Here is a 16,400-nt window from a genome sequence, read left to right as displayed (position 1 = left end):
TTAAGATAATACGTAATTAAGAACAAGCTGCGTACTCTAATTTACTTCTGAGCTTTACCTTTCGTATGGTCTTTGATTCAAGCTGAGAGAGAGAGAGCTCCATTACAGAGGCATCAGATATAAGATCTAGATATAATGCTGTATGACTACTGTTCATTCAGTTCCCCTTTCAATGCCCACGCAGTGTTGCTATGTGAAAAGGAGGAAGTGATAACACTTAATTTAAATATACTGATAATTCCTCAGGACATAAAACATGAGGCCTTCGTTTTGTTTACACATGACTAAATATAGTTTTTTTTCTTTCATATTTTTCACATTTCAGCAGATGACACTGGGGCTTAGACCTAGTGCATCCACTATGACTCAGTGTTGGCGCACTAAGCCATGCGTGCATTAATGCAGGATTCATCATTCAAATTCAACACATATTTTTCTCAAGAGTTAGAGAGATGGTACAAAAAGCTTTTAGATAATAACTGCCAGTCCTCAATGTATCAGACACATTAATCAGACATTTTATTTAACTTTTCTTCATGGTCAAAGATTCAATCATCAGAAGTCACTCCAACAAAAAGAATTATACATTTCAGAACAAACGTCTCCCTCTTGCTTTTGGCACAAAGTACAAAGTAAGATCGTGTAAGGGAAGTGTGGGTGTGTTTTTAAAGTGTGTTTTGCTGACAGGCAGGTTACAGGTCAATGAATCTATAAAGGAAGGAGAGCATTCAAAAATATCAATGAGGAAAACAGTTCACGCCGCACATCGTACCACACCGGGAGATCACGAATCAATAGAAACCTTAGGTCTGTGATCCACACACTGTGCTTTAGGCTATGGCAATGTTCAACAGAGATGTGCGTTGGCTAATCCATTGCTTCATGTTCTCTTTGTAGTTACAATGTGATCTTTCCGCTGTGAATTTGCTACTCTTTGTTCTCAGTCTCTTCACATCTTCACATCGATGCTTCAATTGGCTGAAATCAATATGGTAATTGTTGGTATGGTGTTTTTCTGTATGATAAACAGGATGGATAAAAGATGTGTTTGAGGGAGAAAAATAAATGAAAATGTAAGAATTTTTGGTTAATAAACTGTTTTGTGTGTCTGACTTCTGCCTCTGTGTGTTGGCCTTCAAAGTCCTCACTCTTAACTATTTCTACCTGTGTGTCTGCTGGCATTTCTTCATTTCTTTCCCCTGGTGACGGACGATGGAAGCTGCAGAACGTACCACCACTGAGCCCGTCCAAACTGGGGCATATAGACCCCTGTGCAGTGACCGTCCTTTCCATGCTGTGCTGTCTTTCAGTCCTTTGCACTGCACATCAGCCAGTCTTTACTCTGTGACATCATTACCACCTGGATTCCTCCAGCTGGTTCAGTGTGCATTATGCTATTAAAAAACATGCCTTCGTCTCCCATTCGGAAGAGAGATGGAATGCTAGTTATGCCAAGACGTTGAGGACCTGAGGCCGGGGTCTCTGATGTGAGCAGAGGGAAGGAAATGAAAACTATAAACAGACACATTCAACTCCCACTATAGCTCGACAGTGTGAACATAGAAAGCCAGCCCAGCCCAGTTGCCAGGATATAATGTAAGTAGTCAACGTTAATGCAAACCACAGATACATCCAAGGTTGACATTTGTACCAAACGTGGCATATCACGTTCCACGTTATATGCCTGTTATCGGGAGGTAGAGGGGACGGTGGCGGCGTTATCACACGCCACAAGGCTGCCAACCGGCGACCGCAGTTTGACTTTGTGGGGAGATTTCCAGCTGTTTTTGTTGTGATCGAAGCCAACTTTTTTTCACAGGAGGGCAGACCATCTCCAGCTATTGTGTGGTGACCAAAGGGGTAGGCTATTTGAAGCCAAACCGTGATTTTTCCTAACTGTAACTAAGTAGTTTTTGTGCTTAAACCTAACCAGAGCACAAGAGAAGCGTTGTGACGAGAGATAAATGTAAAATTGAACTTACGGTAAGTGCTACGTCAAGTAGCAACATAAAGAAACATTACTGAACTGTGGCTTTGCAGAAACATACTTAGCAAACATTTATGCTGGTGATTGGGTTGAGCCAGCTGCTTGATTCAGGGTATACATTTCAAATATAATACACATCTGTTAAAATCAGGCATCTGAGAGAAATTAATTTAGCGTTTTGTTGTCTTGATTGTGTTACAAAGACTTTCTGTCTCTAAATCCATTGACACACTGTAAATAAATACAGTATATTTATATACACATATAATCTGATATACCTGGGTTCCCTAACAGAGGTTGGACGGACTGTCCTGTTGTATCCTTGCCATTGTGTAAAACGGTTCAGCACTGCAGTTCATTTCTTGCAGTTGCAGTGAGCAATATTTTCATGGTCTCCAAAAATAGTTGTTAAATTCTTGTATGTATAGTAGCGATATCACCACATCCGAAATTCTTTGAAGCAGTTTCTCTCAATAAAGCGTTTTTTGTTGTATTTACAGTATCTGTCCACCAGTCACTATCCGGGTCCACGTCAGATTCAGGTGAGCAGTTCCGTTCCTCTTTGCTCTGTAAACCAAACAAATGATTTCAGTCCATGTTAGACTGTCGCTGCAAATGTTCCACATTGATGTGCATTCAAGCGTCACTGAAGTAGTTTTTAAGTTTCTCTTTCAGCTCTTCTCCAATGAAAACGTGTTTATGGTCCGATTGAAAGCCCAACCACTCATGAGAAGAGATCCTTTGGTCACTGAGGGTGAACCTTAGGGCCAAAAAGTACCTCTTGTCTTGAGTCTTGTGACCCTGCCCCTCTCTGTCCCTTCACTACACAATCCCCTCGCTGCGTTTGCTCCTCCACACCACCAGGGCAGTCATGAGGAGGGTGACCAGGATGGGAACTATGATGAAGGGACCCAGGATGCGGTTGGGTGGGTCCCTGAGAAGCCGCCCCGACAGCGAGCAGTCGTGGAAGTAGTGCTTGTGGACTCGGATGAAGAACTCGTCCACCAGCCTGTTGGGCCAGAAGCAGTCCATCTTATGCGCCACCAGATAGGTGCAGTTTGTCAGCTCGCCGTAGAGTCTGCATGTTGGTGAGACAAAAGAAAAGGATTAAGTGAACGACGGAATCAAAGAGGAATTATACTAGTCTTTGTTCTTACATTGCAAATTATTAGTCATTCTTGAAACCTTGATTTCAGACAGAGACAGCTAACCCTAAAAAAGAGTTCACCAGGCCATAATTGAGTTAATGACCCATGACTATGACTGAGCACACAGGGGACACTGCGACTGCACAAATTAAGGTCAGATGCATCATAACACTTAAGTCCAAGCAGACATATCATAATTACAGAGACCACAGACATACACACACTTGCACAGTAACAGTTGATTGACCGAGGTTAATTAGTGGCACGGCGAGGTGGTGGAGGAGGTTGTTTTGTGTTTAAAAATAAGGTAGAAAATTCAAACTAGCTGCTTCTTTTACATGAGGCACCTATAAGGAACCAAAACTATAAATGGTTAAACTGCAGATTTGTGCTGCAGATGTTCACATGGATACCTCCTCACATGCACCACTGACCAAGTATACCCCCTCATGGCAACAGCACTCCTCGATGCTCAGAATCGCCCAAGGGATGTGACAAAGTGCTCAAGGTGTCAACCTGGCCTCCAATTTTCCCAGCTCCCAATCCGATCAAGCATCTGTTGGACGTGCCGGAACAAGTCCGATCCATGGATGTCCAAACTCGCAACCCACAGGACTCAAGGGATCTGATACCAGTGCCCTGAATACCCATAAAGGTCATGTGTTCATGCCTCAATGGGTCAGAGCCAAGTCAAATCTCTGGCTGGGCCTTAATGGATAAGAGCTGTTCCAGCATGTCCTATGGATGCTTGATCAAATTGGGATCTGGGAAGTCCTACAGATGCTCGATTGGATTGGGATCTGGGAAGTCCTACAGATGCTCGATCGGATTGGGATCTGGGAAGTCCTACAGATGCTCGATCAGATTGGGATCTGGGAAATCCCAAGGATGTCCGATTGGATTCGGATCTGGGAAGTCCTACAGTTGGTCGATCGGATTGGGATCTGGGAAGTCCAGCGGATGTCAGATCGGATTGGGATCTGGGAAGTCCTACAGATGCTCCATTGGATTGGGATGTTGGAGGTCCTACAGTTGCTAGATCAGATTGGGATCTGGGAAGGTTGGAGGCCAGGTCAGTGGTTTAAATGTTGTGGCTGATTGGTGTATATTTAGCAACTAGGGGCCCTTTAAAGCTGTTTTGACTAATGTAGCATGAAAACAGTCGTGTTTCTGGCCACCTCACTAATTCAAGTTTTTTTAGCTCTGTTTTGGTCTCCACCATTTCCTAGAGGGAAAACTATCTTCACCAAGTAGTCGCTAACGTTGATTACTTGCCATTAAGTGTTGGGCAATGGATTTATCAGAGCTTTTTTTTTGCTGCTTCTCGATACTGATATCATAATTCTAATATTCTAACATCTTTTGATGATGCACCCCGACACAAGGTGTTTCTTTGGTGAAGTTTTGTTGATGTAAACAGCTCAGGGCAGCTTGGCATGGGACCAGCGCTGCAGAGCACTGTGGCTGCTTCGGGTGGCAGGTTCACTCTGTTTACTTGTGAACTTCCTTCCTCTGCTTTATCCTTGAAGTTTGACAAATCAGTTGTGGAAAGAGAAAAAGAGAATTCCGGTCACGCTGCTGGTCTAATGAGCATTGAGGTTTTCGGAGGATGTTTATGAGTCACCGACTGAGAGAAGTCACCGGCAGAGTCAAGGCCGAGGTGGTTTACACAAAGAGATGCAGCCGGTTACAAGCTCACCACATGAAGTTACGGTCAGCGTCAAATTAAACCTGACAGCATGCATTTTCTATGAGAGAGTGTGTGTTTGTGTGTGCTGCTGGATGTGATCAAGTATTTCATTTATTTTTGTAACTAGTTCCTTTTGATCATCCAACTCTGTGTACAGAATTAAACTTCTGTTAATTTCTGAAGAAATGTCAGCAGTTTCAGATCCATCTTACCTTGGCCACTGACTGCATGACCGAAACATTCAGTACTATTTTTATGTCTTTAACCTCTGCCACATCACAGGCCACAGGGCAAGTGTGTGTACATGTATTCATGAGCACAAGGAACATGCATTGTATTATGCATGTATTGACCATAACGTTTTTATGCATTTTTTCCCAATCAATAAGAAAGAAGTGAACATGGAAAGAACAATGAGGCAGTTAGAAGTGTGTAAAATTGAATTTCCTCTTCCACTGATCTCCATCCTAACATCGAGCGCTGTGACCAATAGTACTACCACAGATACTCCACTTCAAGAATGCATCTTGAGGATTAGAGATAACAGAAGTGTTGGTGAGCAACACGGAGCTTACTGTTCCTCTTTTACAGTAACACAAATAATAGAAATTTCAAATGATACGGGTTTCGATCAGCGCAGTAATCAAGAGTCCATATTACATTATGTTCTTGTTGTTTTCTTTGTGAGGATCAATAAACAGCAAACGACTGCACAGTGGTAACAGGGTTACTGCTGGCTGCTGTAGGTGCAGTGACATTTAAGATTAACACAGTTGCAGAAAAAAAGAGTAAATAGAGAGGTTATTTGTTTTTAGGTCAATGCAGAGAGCAGAGAAATGCAACTTTTAGACTGTTTTTACCTGATTTCACACGTGTTTGTCTTTTGGTTGGTTGGTTTGTCAGCAGGCTTACACAAAAACTACTGAACAGATTTTCACAAAACTTGTTTAGAGGATGAGTCTCGACCCAAAATAGACCCCATTAACTTTTTGCGCGGATCTGGATAAAAGGGAGCAATCCAGGACATTTTTCTCACCTTTGTATACATAGGGTATTTTTTATTTTTTAACATTTTTGTTAATTTATCAGGGAATAATTAATGGATATTGATGAAAAAATGTAGGTGTATTTAGCTGGTTGGTCTATGAGTGAGTACAATTTGATGCTGACCTGATGACCTAAAATTATGGTTAAGCTAGTTATGGGTGGCTTGACTGAATTAAAGGAGATTGTTTGGCCTTGGCGGAGGTATGTGCTCTACTGAGACTGAGACTGTTAAACCCAGTGATGTAATCAAAAGGCTTCAAAAGGCCAAAGTATTAAGTTTATCGAGAAAGCCAGACACTCTAATCCAGTTGCGTACTTGGTGTTTATGTTAACACCAACTAATGGATGTTAAGTTTGAGTCTGCACCATTCCCCGAATTATCTATTCCAGAATACATTTGCCATCCCAGTTCAAACCTCAGGACAGTGGACAAAAAGGTTTACATAGACGGCTCATCTTATTTAGACAAAGAAACGGTGCTGCTTCACACAGGGTTAGCTATTCTAAACAGTAACAGAGTTTCTTGCCCTGGCATCCATTTAAAATCACTTTAGATCTACTGATAATGATATGCCGGGCTTCTACAGGCATTTGTGTCTGCTAACAAAGGTCAAAGTATTCCTTGGGAGGTAAATCAGCACATAGAGTAAGTCAGTGTTGCATCCTCTGTAGACTTCAAAGGATGCTATGTCACATTTCAGGGATTCACCTGTTGCTTTTATTCACCCCTTTTCACAGCCCAGCGCAGACCTAATATGAATTTTATGGAAAGGACTAGACATAAACAAGATTAAAATGATATCGAACCGTCTGTTTTCTGCTCACATATCTTTTTTTCTCCTGTTGTGAGTGCAATTTTGTTCACTCCATCACTTCCACATCATTTTGCATTATCAGACAGCACACACCAGTGAGCATGGTCAAGTTTGAGCATAACTGTGTGCCCACTCTCACGTCGAGTGGTTTTTCATTTTGTATTTTCTAATCTGAAAGTGTGATGTGTGTGGGAGATGAAGTATGCAATATTACATTTATTTTTTGTGTTTTGAAAAAGGGATGTTTAGGAGTTTGAGCTTGCAAAATGATGCTTGGAAATGATTTCAAAACCTGTGCTCGTATATTGTCTGGGAGCAAATGAAAAATTAATCTTCAGATCAACTCAGAGGTGGAGACAAATAAAGAGATAGAGACAGATGCAAAGTGAGAGACAGGTCTAAATTAAAGCATAACTGACCATATTTATAATGTCAAAGATGAAGGACAGAGGGAGCTGAATGCAGCAGGCGCATGGTGTTTTTAGTAGTTTGATCTGTTGACTGAGGAGCACAGTGTGAATAAATAAAACCTGGATGATGAATAAATAAAGACAGAGCAAAGCTGCTCCACTGACTTGTGAAATGAGTCTGGACTGTTCCTTTACTCCACTGGGGGACAGCCACAGAGCTCGGTGCGTAAGGTGGACAGGTATGAAGCTAAATAGATGTGGTTACATGTGACTTAGTTACGTAATTGCTGTTGTCCTTTAAAGGCAGAAGGATGCCAGTGAGTCACAGAGACTTGAACTACTCACATGATCTCTGCCAAGGAAGATGTGTTTTTGTTCAGGGTCAACGGCTCCTCAAAAAGACGGCAATGTCTTAAGTCGCTCTGTGTTAAGACACATTTTGTTTTTCGTGTGTCGTTTAACAACGCAGCGTGCCAAAGTCACGCCCTTGGTCACACACTGTCATAAAACTAATGAAATATAAGACTGTGAAAATACGTAATTATAAAGACTACACAGCCAACAGTTGCATTAGTGTTGAACGCTCACCAAAACCCATTACTTAAACATTGTAGAGCTGCTCCTGTATAACAGCAGCTCACAAAACTGACAAACTACCCTTTCACCTAGCTGCAGTTGTTTATTCGACCAGATTTATTGTGATTTCCATCTTGTTTAGCACTTTTTCTGTGCTGAGACGGTGGCGGCCATGTTGGTGTTGGTGACGTGATGAGCGAGACGATGTAGTTCGCTGAGCGCTTTAACACAAAACCAGATGGTATTTTACTTTATTCACAACAAAATGGGACTTTATTGACTTGGAAAATTATACGTCTGCTGTGTGGATCCAGATGCAGTTTAAAACATTTTGTACATTTGCCATTTTCAGAATTCCCATCCACACACACATTAGTGAGAAATCCTCCTCCCACCCTGTAAAAGCTTAAGTGGAGGAGTGATAATTCCTACAGAAACCACTCACACAGTTTGGAAATACTATTTTTAAAACAGACTAATATCATGCTGTCACCTTCTAGCTTTTAATATGTCATATTTGTCTGAAAGTCTGAAAAAGTAAAATGTAATTTGGGAAGCCCACTTATGTCGTGTTTGCTGTTGCCCTCCTGACAACCTCTGAGTCATATTATATTCAGGAGCAGTTTATATTTAGCCGTGTTAAACTTCTCTTTGAAATCATCATCAGAGTGGCAAACATCTCCAGGGTCACGCTGCGCTGTTCGGTCATGTTCAGACAAACTGCATCCCTGTGTGAAAAAAAAAAAACTCATTCATTTGAAGGAGACTAGTCACCGTCCTGGTGGATTATATTGCAACATTTGTGAATTTCTTCAGTCTAGCATGCAATCGTTGCAACAAAAGATTAAATAACTGCTGCTGTGACTTCCTAGAGGTCTAAAATGTGCTGTGCTGCATTTAGGCGTCTAATAATCCTTGATACTGATGTATCAATTACTCAAACAGGACTTCCTAGATTGTATTTCATTTCAACTTTCCCCACCAGTGCAACCAAATGCATTTCTTTTCAACAGAGGACAGTTTTCAGCCATCCGACTGGATTGTCATCACCCGATTGATTGGGCGTTATCCCTGTAAAAGTTATTGGATGCATCAGTAACAAACTTGTGGCCTAATTTAGTTTCTGACCCCAACAAAGAGTGCATCACAAGCCGCAGTAGTTAGCACAGTTGCCTCACACAGCAAGAAGGTCCTGGGTCTGAATCCTGCTGGGGAAGGGCCCTTCTGTGCAGAGTTTCAACCACCATCAAAACACATTACAAAGTTCAGGACTTTATTTTCTGTGTTCTGATACACTGGGAATGATTTTAAATTGCTTTAATGTAAGATAGAACGGACGCTCTGGGGTCTAGAGGGTTAAATAATATTAACACATCGTCATGCTGCATACTCTGTTCTGTCAGGTGGAAGTAGCTCCAGTTACTCGGAGCCTCATGATGATAAACACGAGTATAATCAGAGCTCTGAGGAAATGTCAGGTGCAAAACAAACACTTGAAAAGTTCACAAAAATAACATGATGTGTATTTATTCCTGGAGCCTTAATTATGGAAATGCAATTGAAGCCCTCTTGAAACTGAAGATGTTTGGCTGTTTGTGTTAAATTGCTGTAAACAGTCAACTGAAGAAATATGTCTGACTGTGTGTGTGGTCTGGGCTCAGTCTGAATCATTATCCCAGAGGACCCTCATCAAAAATAGTGTACGTTTTTAAATTCAGTGTATGATGATATTTTATTTCAATGAGAAAAATGTGTTTCATGGCAACCTGGTGTGTAAAACATAACTTTGTACTTTGTTCAGAAGTTATTGGTATTAGACATTTGCCCAGATATATGGAGAACAGACAAGAAGTTTTAACAGTTGTTTAAATTAAAATATTTAGTGCTGTGATGCCATCCTTAAAATAAATCTACAATATTAAAGGGCGTCTCCACCAGTTTTACACATTAAAGTGTGTTTACAGGTCTGCTGCATTTGTGAAAAAAGTAGTATGAAATCTTTTGTTTCTCCAGAGGAAGCTGCATGTTGTCTGATAAATTGCCTCCAGTGATGTCACTCAGTGGCGACGATGCATTGTGGGTAATGTAGGTACAAAGAAGAATGTGAGGAATAAAAACAATAATATCTCTTGTGCAATAACAAAACCTCAAAACCTGGCGCCTACATTACCCACAGAGCGACATCATTTATCAGACGACATGCAGCTTCTGGATCCACAAGAGACTTTATACTACTTTTTTCACCTATGCAGTAGTACTCCGCAAGACCTGGAAACACACTTTAACGTGTAAAGTAGGCGGGGTTACCCTTTAAGTACACAAGAACAGCTGAGTCTATTAGAAACATCAAATTAAACATCCCTTGTCATTAAAAGATTAAGAAGTCAAGCTGGTGGGCAATTTATGAAAGATAAGATCAACTTGATATGGTTATTATATTGTTATTCATTATAACTGAGGAGGACGTCTGATAAGATGAGAAAGATCTCCTGGAGAAGGAAAATGGGTCATGAAGCATCAAAGGACTGCGGCAGGCGCTGAGAACAGGAGACAGAGAAAAGTCTATTGAAGATTAAAGACTATTGTCACTTGACACAAAGATACATATCTGCGTTCATTTAGTTCCAGTTCTAAATGTCTAAACACGACCTGGTGTCTGTCCTGTAATCTTGAACCGCGTGTCATCACCAAAACCCTCCACAGTAAATGGAAGTGATGAAGTGGAGCCTTTCTGTCACATCAGAGCACAAAGGGAGAGATTCCTCCCTCTGAAACCAAAGAAATCCAAAGGAAAACAGGTCAATCTGTCACCGCTGAGGACATCACACAAAATGTTCTTTTTCTTTCTACTTTGTTATTCTGCTAACCTCCTGCATCCCTTTCCCCCTGGGGAGATTAAACATCTGAGGCTGTGCACAAGTGTGTGTGTGTGTGTGTGTGTGTGTGTGTGTGTGTACAGCCCCCTCTTTCCTACACGACAGGAAAAGTGAAAATATAAAATAGTTTTGCAAAGTTTAAAAAAGGGCGTTTCTGTAGCGTTTCTGGCCTCCAAAACACACAGTTTTCTCTCGGTTGCTACTTTTCCTCCTCCTCTATCTGTTTCGAATCAGTCAGTCGGTGTCACACTGAACAGATGAAGCTCGCTCTGCGCTGACGTTTGTTTTTGACACATGTGTGCTTGTGTTTGTATGAATAATTGCATATGTACTGCATGTGTGTTTGTGTTGGAGTGCTTTGTGTGTGTTTACCCCGGGTATTAATTTGTTCCTGCGGCTGTTTATACAGTTTATACATGTGTGTATATAAATGTTTGTCCTTGTCCGTACTAAAATATGCCGACCACACCTGGACTCATAAACTAACTCAGATGCTACAGCGTGGCCGTTTCACATCATTTACACATGCTGACCTTTTCGTCAAAAGCATTATAACTGAAGAGGCTCTTAGAAAGGGAACCAAAAACTTTACTTTATTGTTTTTGTTATCGTTTAATTCATTACTTTCATCGTGACGTGACATTCCTCTCTCTCCGTATCTTCTCTTTTCTTTCTGTTTATGTTGTTTGCCACATGTCTTTTATGAAAAAAAGTACATTAACTCAAAAGATTACTTATAAAATATGATATATTCTATATAATCTATGTGTAGTTGTTAATGCAGTTGGAGCACTTTTCTTAACTTTCTTTGCTTTGAGTTTAATTCTACCATCATTGTGGAATACATTGTAAAAACACATTGTCATATAAAAACCACACATTTACGTATAATTTACCTAAAAGCTTGTGGTGAAGGGAGTGACAGAGCTTCCACTAAGTGCCTGAGCAGCATAACTTAAAGATATAATATGTAAGAAGTCTGCATTAGAATGATAAAATCAACTAGACCTTTATAAAATCATATATTTTGTTGAGTTGTGTACTTTCACTATTGGAAAATGTTTCCAACAGTGTTCAAACCAAGATAATTGATAAGTTTACTCAAGAGAACGTTACAGCACACAAACAATATGTGCTTGTTGCTGCAGTCAGGTTGATAAACAGGAGTGAAGATAAATGGCTCCAGATCAGAGCACAATCTTTATTCCTCCACTGTTGGTTTGAGTTTGTGGTGTAGTTATTTCCTGTATTATTATGAAGTTCCGTTCTCATGTTTGCTTTTCATTTCCTTTTTCTGACTTTTTTCTCCTCTCCCCCCGTATTTCATTTGCTAATAAGTCCTGTCTATTGAAGCCTGTGTTTTTCAGTTTCTCTGTCAGTTCGTCTGTTCTGTTTGTCACATGTTTCCTGTTCCTGTCTGTATCCCCGCATCAGTCTTGTTCCTCGTGTCTCCAGCTCTTCATTGGTTTGTACTTGATTTAGTTGTTTTTTTTGCATTGTTTTTTGTACTTATTGTGTCTTCTGCCACCTGCCTTTTGTTTCTTGTATTTTTTTTTTTTTTTGGATTACATCTTTCTTTATCAAAGCTCGCTTTCTGTTCAGTTAAATGCCTGCCTGTGTGTATTACGTCTGGGTCTCTTTTTGTTTAACATCCAGGAGGTCTGGCCTCTCTTCCAGAGCTAGCCGGGCCACCCAGCCCTCCCAAGGACAAACATCTTCTGTTTTGTTTTGATAGAGAGACCCCTAGTGGCAGAAATTACATATTGTGCATCTTGATGGTGACTATAATGAAAATTTGTCTGACTGGCGGAGGGAACTTTAACAAGAAATTTAAAATATAAAAGGAACACTGCATCGGATATGACCTGAAACCTGTAGTCATTCATTTATTTGTTCTGTTATCTTACCAGCACAGATGACAGTTTTGATATATTATAAGGGGATACTGTCTCTGTGTTCAATACATTCTCTTTCTCACATTCAGAAGATGGGTTATCAACACAAAGGCAAAGAGAGAGGAGATGAAAGGTAAGAGTGAACAATGAAGAGAGAGAACAGTTTGGGGGAAACTCATCCTGAATTCCTGCTTCAACAGAAACCCAGAGGGACCAACGAGTCGTCAAAGACAATGTTTGCAGTATTGATACACAAGGATATGGCTCAATTAGAGCAGGGAAACACCTCCTGCCTCTAAGGGCTTCAGTATATGTACTCAGTTCTGAATCAGATTCTCAAAGACAGCGCTGTGTGCATGTGCCAAAATATTATAGTGATGATAGAGGAGGTGGAAGATTATAATGAATTGGAGCTGCGGCATTGAAGGAGAAGAGATGATGTTTGTTCCCTCGAATGAAAAAGTAGTAATGAAGAGGTTTCTCCCTCCGAGCAGCAGATCAGGGGGAAGGAAATGCACCCCAGCCAGTTTGATGATCTTCAAAAACGAGTGACTCCTTTTTAATCAAACTTTAATCCCACTGAAAAACCATCCTGAGGAGGGCAAATATTCAAATCACTGTCCTAATGTTCTTAACATAACAGCTGCAGTCTCGAGGCAATCCAGGCGATGCTGGACGTCATCCAGTCATTAGAGCTGTAAAAACATACGGCAATCTATTTCTAATCAGGGACTAATCAGCCGTTTATTCACGGAGGTCCGTAGAAGGGGAACTTCAATTAGCCTCCGCTCTACAGAGCTCGCTGGATTTTTCTGGCCTGGGCTCGCACATAACCCAATGTGAGCTCACTCACAACAGGGTTTTTAAATAATTACAGACGGCTGACAGGCATGCATGCATGACTGACTGACCAAAATACCCTCCAACAATCGTACAGGAAAAAAGCTCCCGTAAAACCAAGAAACTGAGCTATTTTTAACCAAAGAGCCTGCAAAAACAGAGATAAGGGCAAAGGGGGAGAATAAACACCTTCATTAGGATTAATCAAACACACAATATTGGTCTTTGGCTTTATTGGGGAAACTATTTTTGATCCTGAAATAAGGTTGCCCCAGCCAGGTGCTGAGAACAAGCTGACTTGATTGACAAAATTACTAGTTACCTCATAGCTTACAAGGTCACCAAAATCAACACTGCACAGTTAAGATAGGAACGTTAAGGGGAGACTGTGCAGCTAATAGGGTAACATTTTTTAACTAATAGAATACATTTAGCGTCATTCAGCATGTTCATCCAGAATAAAATGTTCTGTAAATCAGAACACAGTAAGGAAAACGTAACATTTAACGTTTCTGCAAACCACAGATCCTGTTCATTAAAACTTGTATCTGTCATCGGCTACATGTACCGACATTTCCACAAAACATGTCATATTGCGTTCACATTAGATCTTTATTATCTGATTTTCATGTAGGGAGGAGGGACGGTGGTGTAGTTGTGGGCAACAAGGCTGCCAAGCTGGTGACCGGTGTTCAAGTGTGCATTTCAACATGTGTAAGTGTGAGACCTCGGGACAATTTCCAGCCGTGTTTGTGGCGACGAATAACATATTTTGGACGGGAAGACGTACGATCTCCAAGCTGTGTTTGTGTGACCAGAACAGGTATTTTAAGCCAAAACACGTTTAGGATGATGTTGCATCCTAAACCTTGAGACAAGAGAGAACATGGAAAATTGAACCTTAATGAACGTAAAGTTTCAACATAAAGAAACGTAAAGTTTTAACTTTTCTGTGGTTTAGCAGAAACGTACATATTTAATCTGGCGATTGATTGACATTTATGGTTTAAATTATGAGAAAAAAAATTCTGATTAAATTAACTAATTCTAAACACAAACGAGGCTTCATTCACTAATGTATACAATCACCAGAACAAAAATCTGAACTAAAATTAACACTTTATATACATTGTGGACATTTTCTTTTCATCATTCTGAAATTAGTCATTTTATGGAAGCAAAATAGCCCAAAATCTCAAAATTGACCAGTGCATGAAAAACATGATGTTTTCACCTGTCGTGTCTCTCCTGATGACTCGTAATGAGGACTTTATGTAAGCCACACTGAATAATAAGCAGAAGGAGAAAAAAAAGACACTTTTTGGAACTTCTGTCTTCCCCTCGGAGGCTCTGTGTCGAGCCTAATTGGTTTATTTACACAGAAAATGAAAACTAAAATTAAAGAAAGTTGTTTTTGCGGTGTTTCTGAACTGCATAATGCATAATGCAACAGGAGCTGTGTGCGTGTTGGAGGCTGCGTTAAGCCGCTGCCACTCTGAACGCAGTAATAATGTGCCACAAATAACCGAGTAGCCCGACAGACAGAGCGGACGGATGAGCAGATGCAGCCTACAGGGTCGTGTGTTACGGAGGTTGGCAGATGGATTGACTAAAGCAAAAGCATAGTTAATAGACCTCATACATATTCACAGGGAGCGGATTATCTCAAGTTGTTGATGTTAAAGTTTAGAGAAATAGATGGAGGGCAAGTAAACTTTATTTTTCCATCAAATGCATATTAGTGATGTGAGCTCCACTCTTACATATTTATTTCTCACAGCTCAAACTAAAAAACAAACAAAACAAAAGGAGTACAGTCTGTGTTATCTACTTGCTGACTGTTCACAGACAACTTGTTCTGATGCTTGGTCAGTGGCCTTGTGCTTCAAAATATGACGCTTGTTGTCAGTTTTGCATGAGCAGGGCTACAAGGTCAAGTAAGCAATAATAAATATGCATTGTCCATTTAGACTTTAAAAATGAAGCTTGCTGAGAAACAGTTTACATGTGATATGAGATTTGGACTGTAATTAACATTGTCAAACTGTTGCTGTTCTGTTCACACTTTGGGTCAAAATAACGACATTACGTAAATGGCAAAAATCTCTGTACGTCACTTACGTACGGTAACTTACGTAAAATAACTTAAAAATAAAAAACTGACTCTCTGTCACAAGCGGTATAGATGGGTACTCCGGCGTCTTGAGGGAAAGTCCAGTTTATGACTGGTCCAACCGCCATGAGTCATCACAAGTAAAATGAATAAAAGACAAAAAACAGGCAAAATCAAAGAGGAGAGAAAAAGTAAAACAAAAATGGAGATAAATAAAATAATACAATCAATAACAGGACCATAAGAAGACGACATCACATCAGAGGAATATAAAGATTAAAAGATTAAAAATCTGTTTAAAACGGTGACTTCACATTAAAAGTTGGTTTTAAGAAGTGATTTAGAAGAAGTTGTTGATTCTGCAAGACTCATCTCCTCAGGTAGGTTGTTCCAAAGTCGAGGGGCACTGCGGCAAAGTAAATTTACAAGAAAAACCTTGTATATTCAGAGTTTAAATTTAGAAATTTGTGAGAAAAAAAACAAAAAAAAACTCAGAAATTCTCTCACCTTGTTAACATAAACATCTGGACATGGAAGTGAAATTGCCGTGAATTGGGCCTATTCAGAAAAACACTTTTCGCTTATGTGCATCAGGAACTACAACACAATAGACAAATCGAAGGTTGCAGGTGATTTCTGGTCGGGATGCTGATGATAAAAATATGATTCTTGGCTGAATCTGATTGCAAACTATAAGCTGGTTAGGTCAACCACTGCAGGCACAATACACAACAGAAAACTGGGGGTGATGAGGTCGATCCAACCTCTTAAGTGAAGCGATGTAGTTCATTGACGAACGGAGATGGATTAATGGAGCCGTGGTCAGTTTAAAAAAAGAAGACTGGGATCAAAGCACGTCTTCACCCTGCTAACAACATTAACAACAGCAGTGTGAATGTTTATTTTTCTGCCGTACAGCATCACAAATCACATGTTCTGTGCTCTTTTGAGACATAAATATCACCTTTTTTATTTTTTGTTTTCATGATGCGGCCTCCTGCCT

General features: G+C 40.3%; 1 protein-coding gene across 1 annotated transcript in view; it reads right to left on the bottom strand.

The window, feature by feature from the left end:
• Window positions 1-495: 495 nt before the first annotated feature.
• The window catches only part of ramp1 (receptor activity modifying protein 1), a 67,542-nt gene continuing 51,637 nt past the window's right edge, over window positions 496-16,400 (bottom strand). Inside the window, exon 4 of the mRNA XM_073473639.1 lies at window positions 496-3,065. Coding sequence (XP_073329740.1) covers window positions 2,810-3,065 — 256 coding nt within the window. The 3' untranslated portion in view covers window positions 496-2,809. The remainder of the gene's footprint in view (window positions 3,066-16,400) is intronic.

The sequence above is a fragment of the Pagrus major genome, chromosome 9 (assembly GCF_040436345.1).
Source record: "Pagrus major chromosome 9, Pma_NU_1.0".
Classification (NCBI taxonomy): Eukaryota; Metazoa; Chordata; class Actinopteri; order Spariformes; family Sparidae; genus Pagrus; species Pagrus major.
The sequence above is the reverse complement of the archived record's forward strand: the minus strand, read 5'-3'. Positions and strand labels throughout refer to the sequence as shown.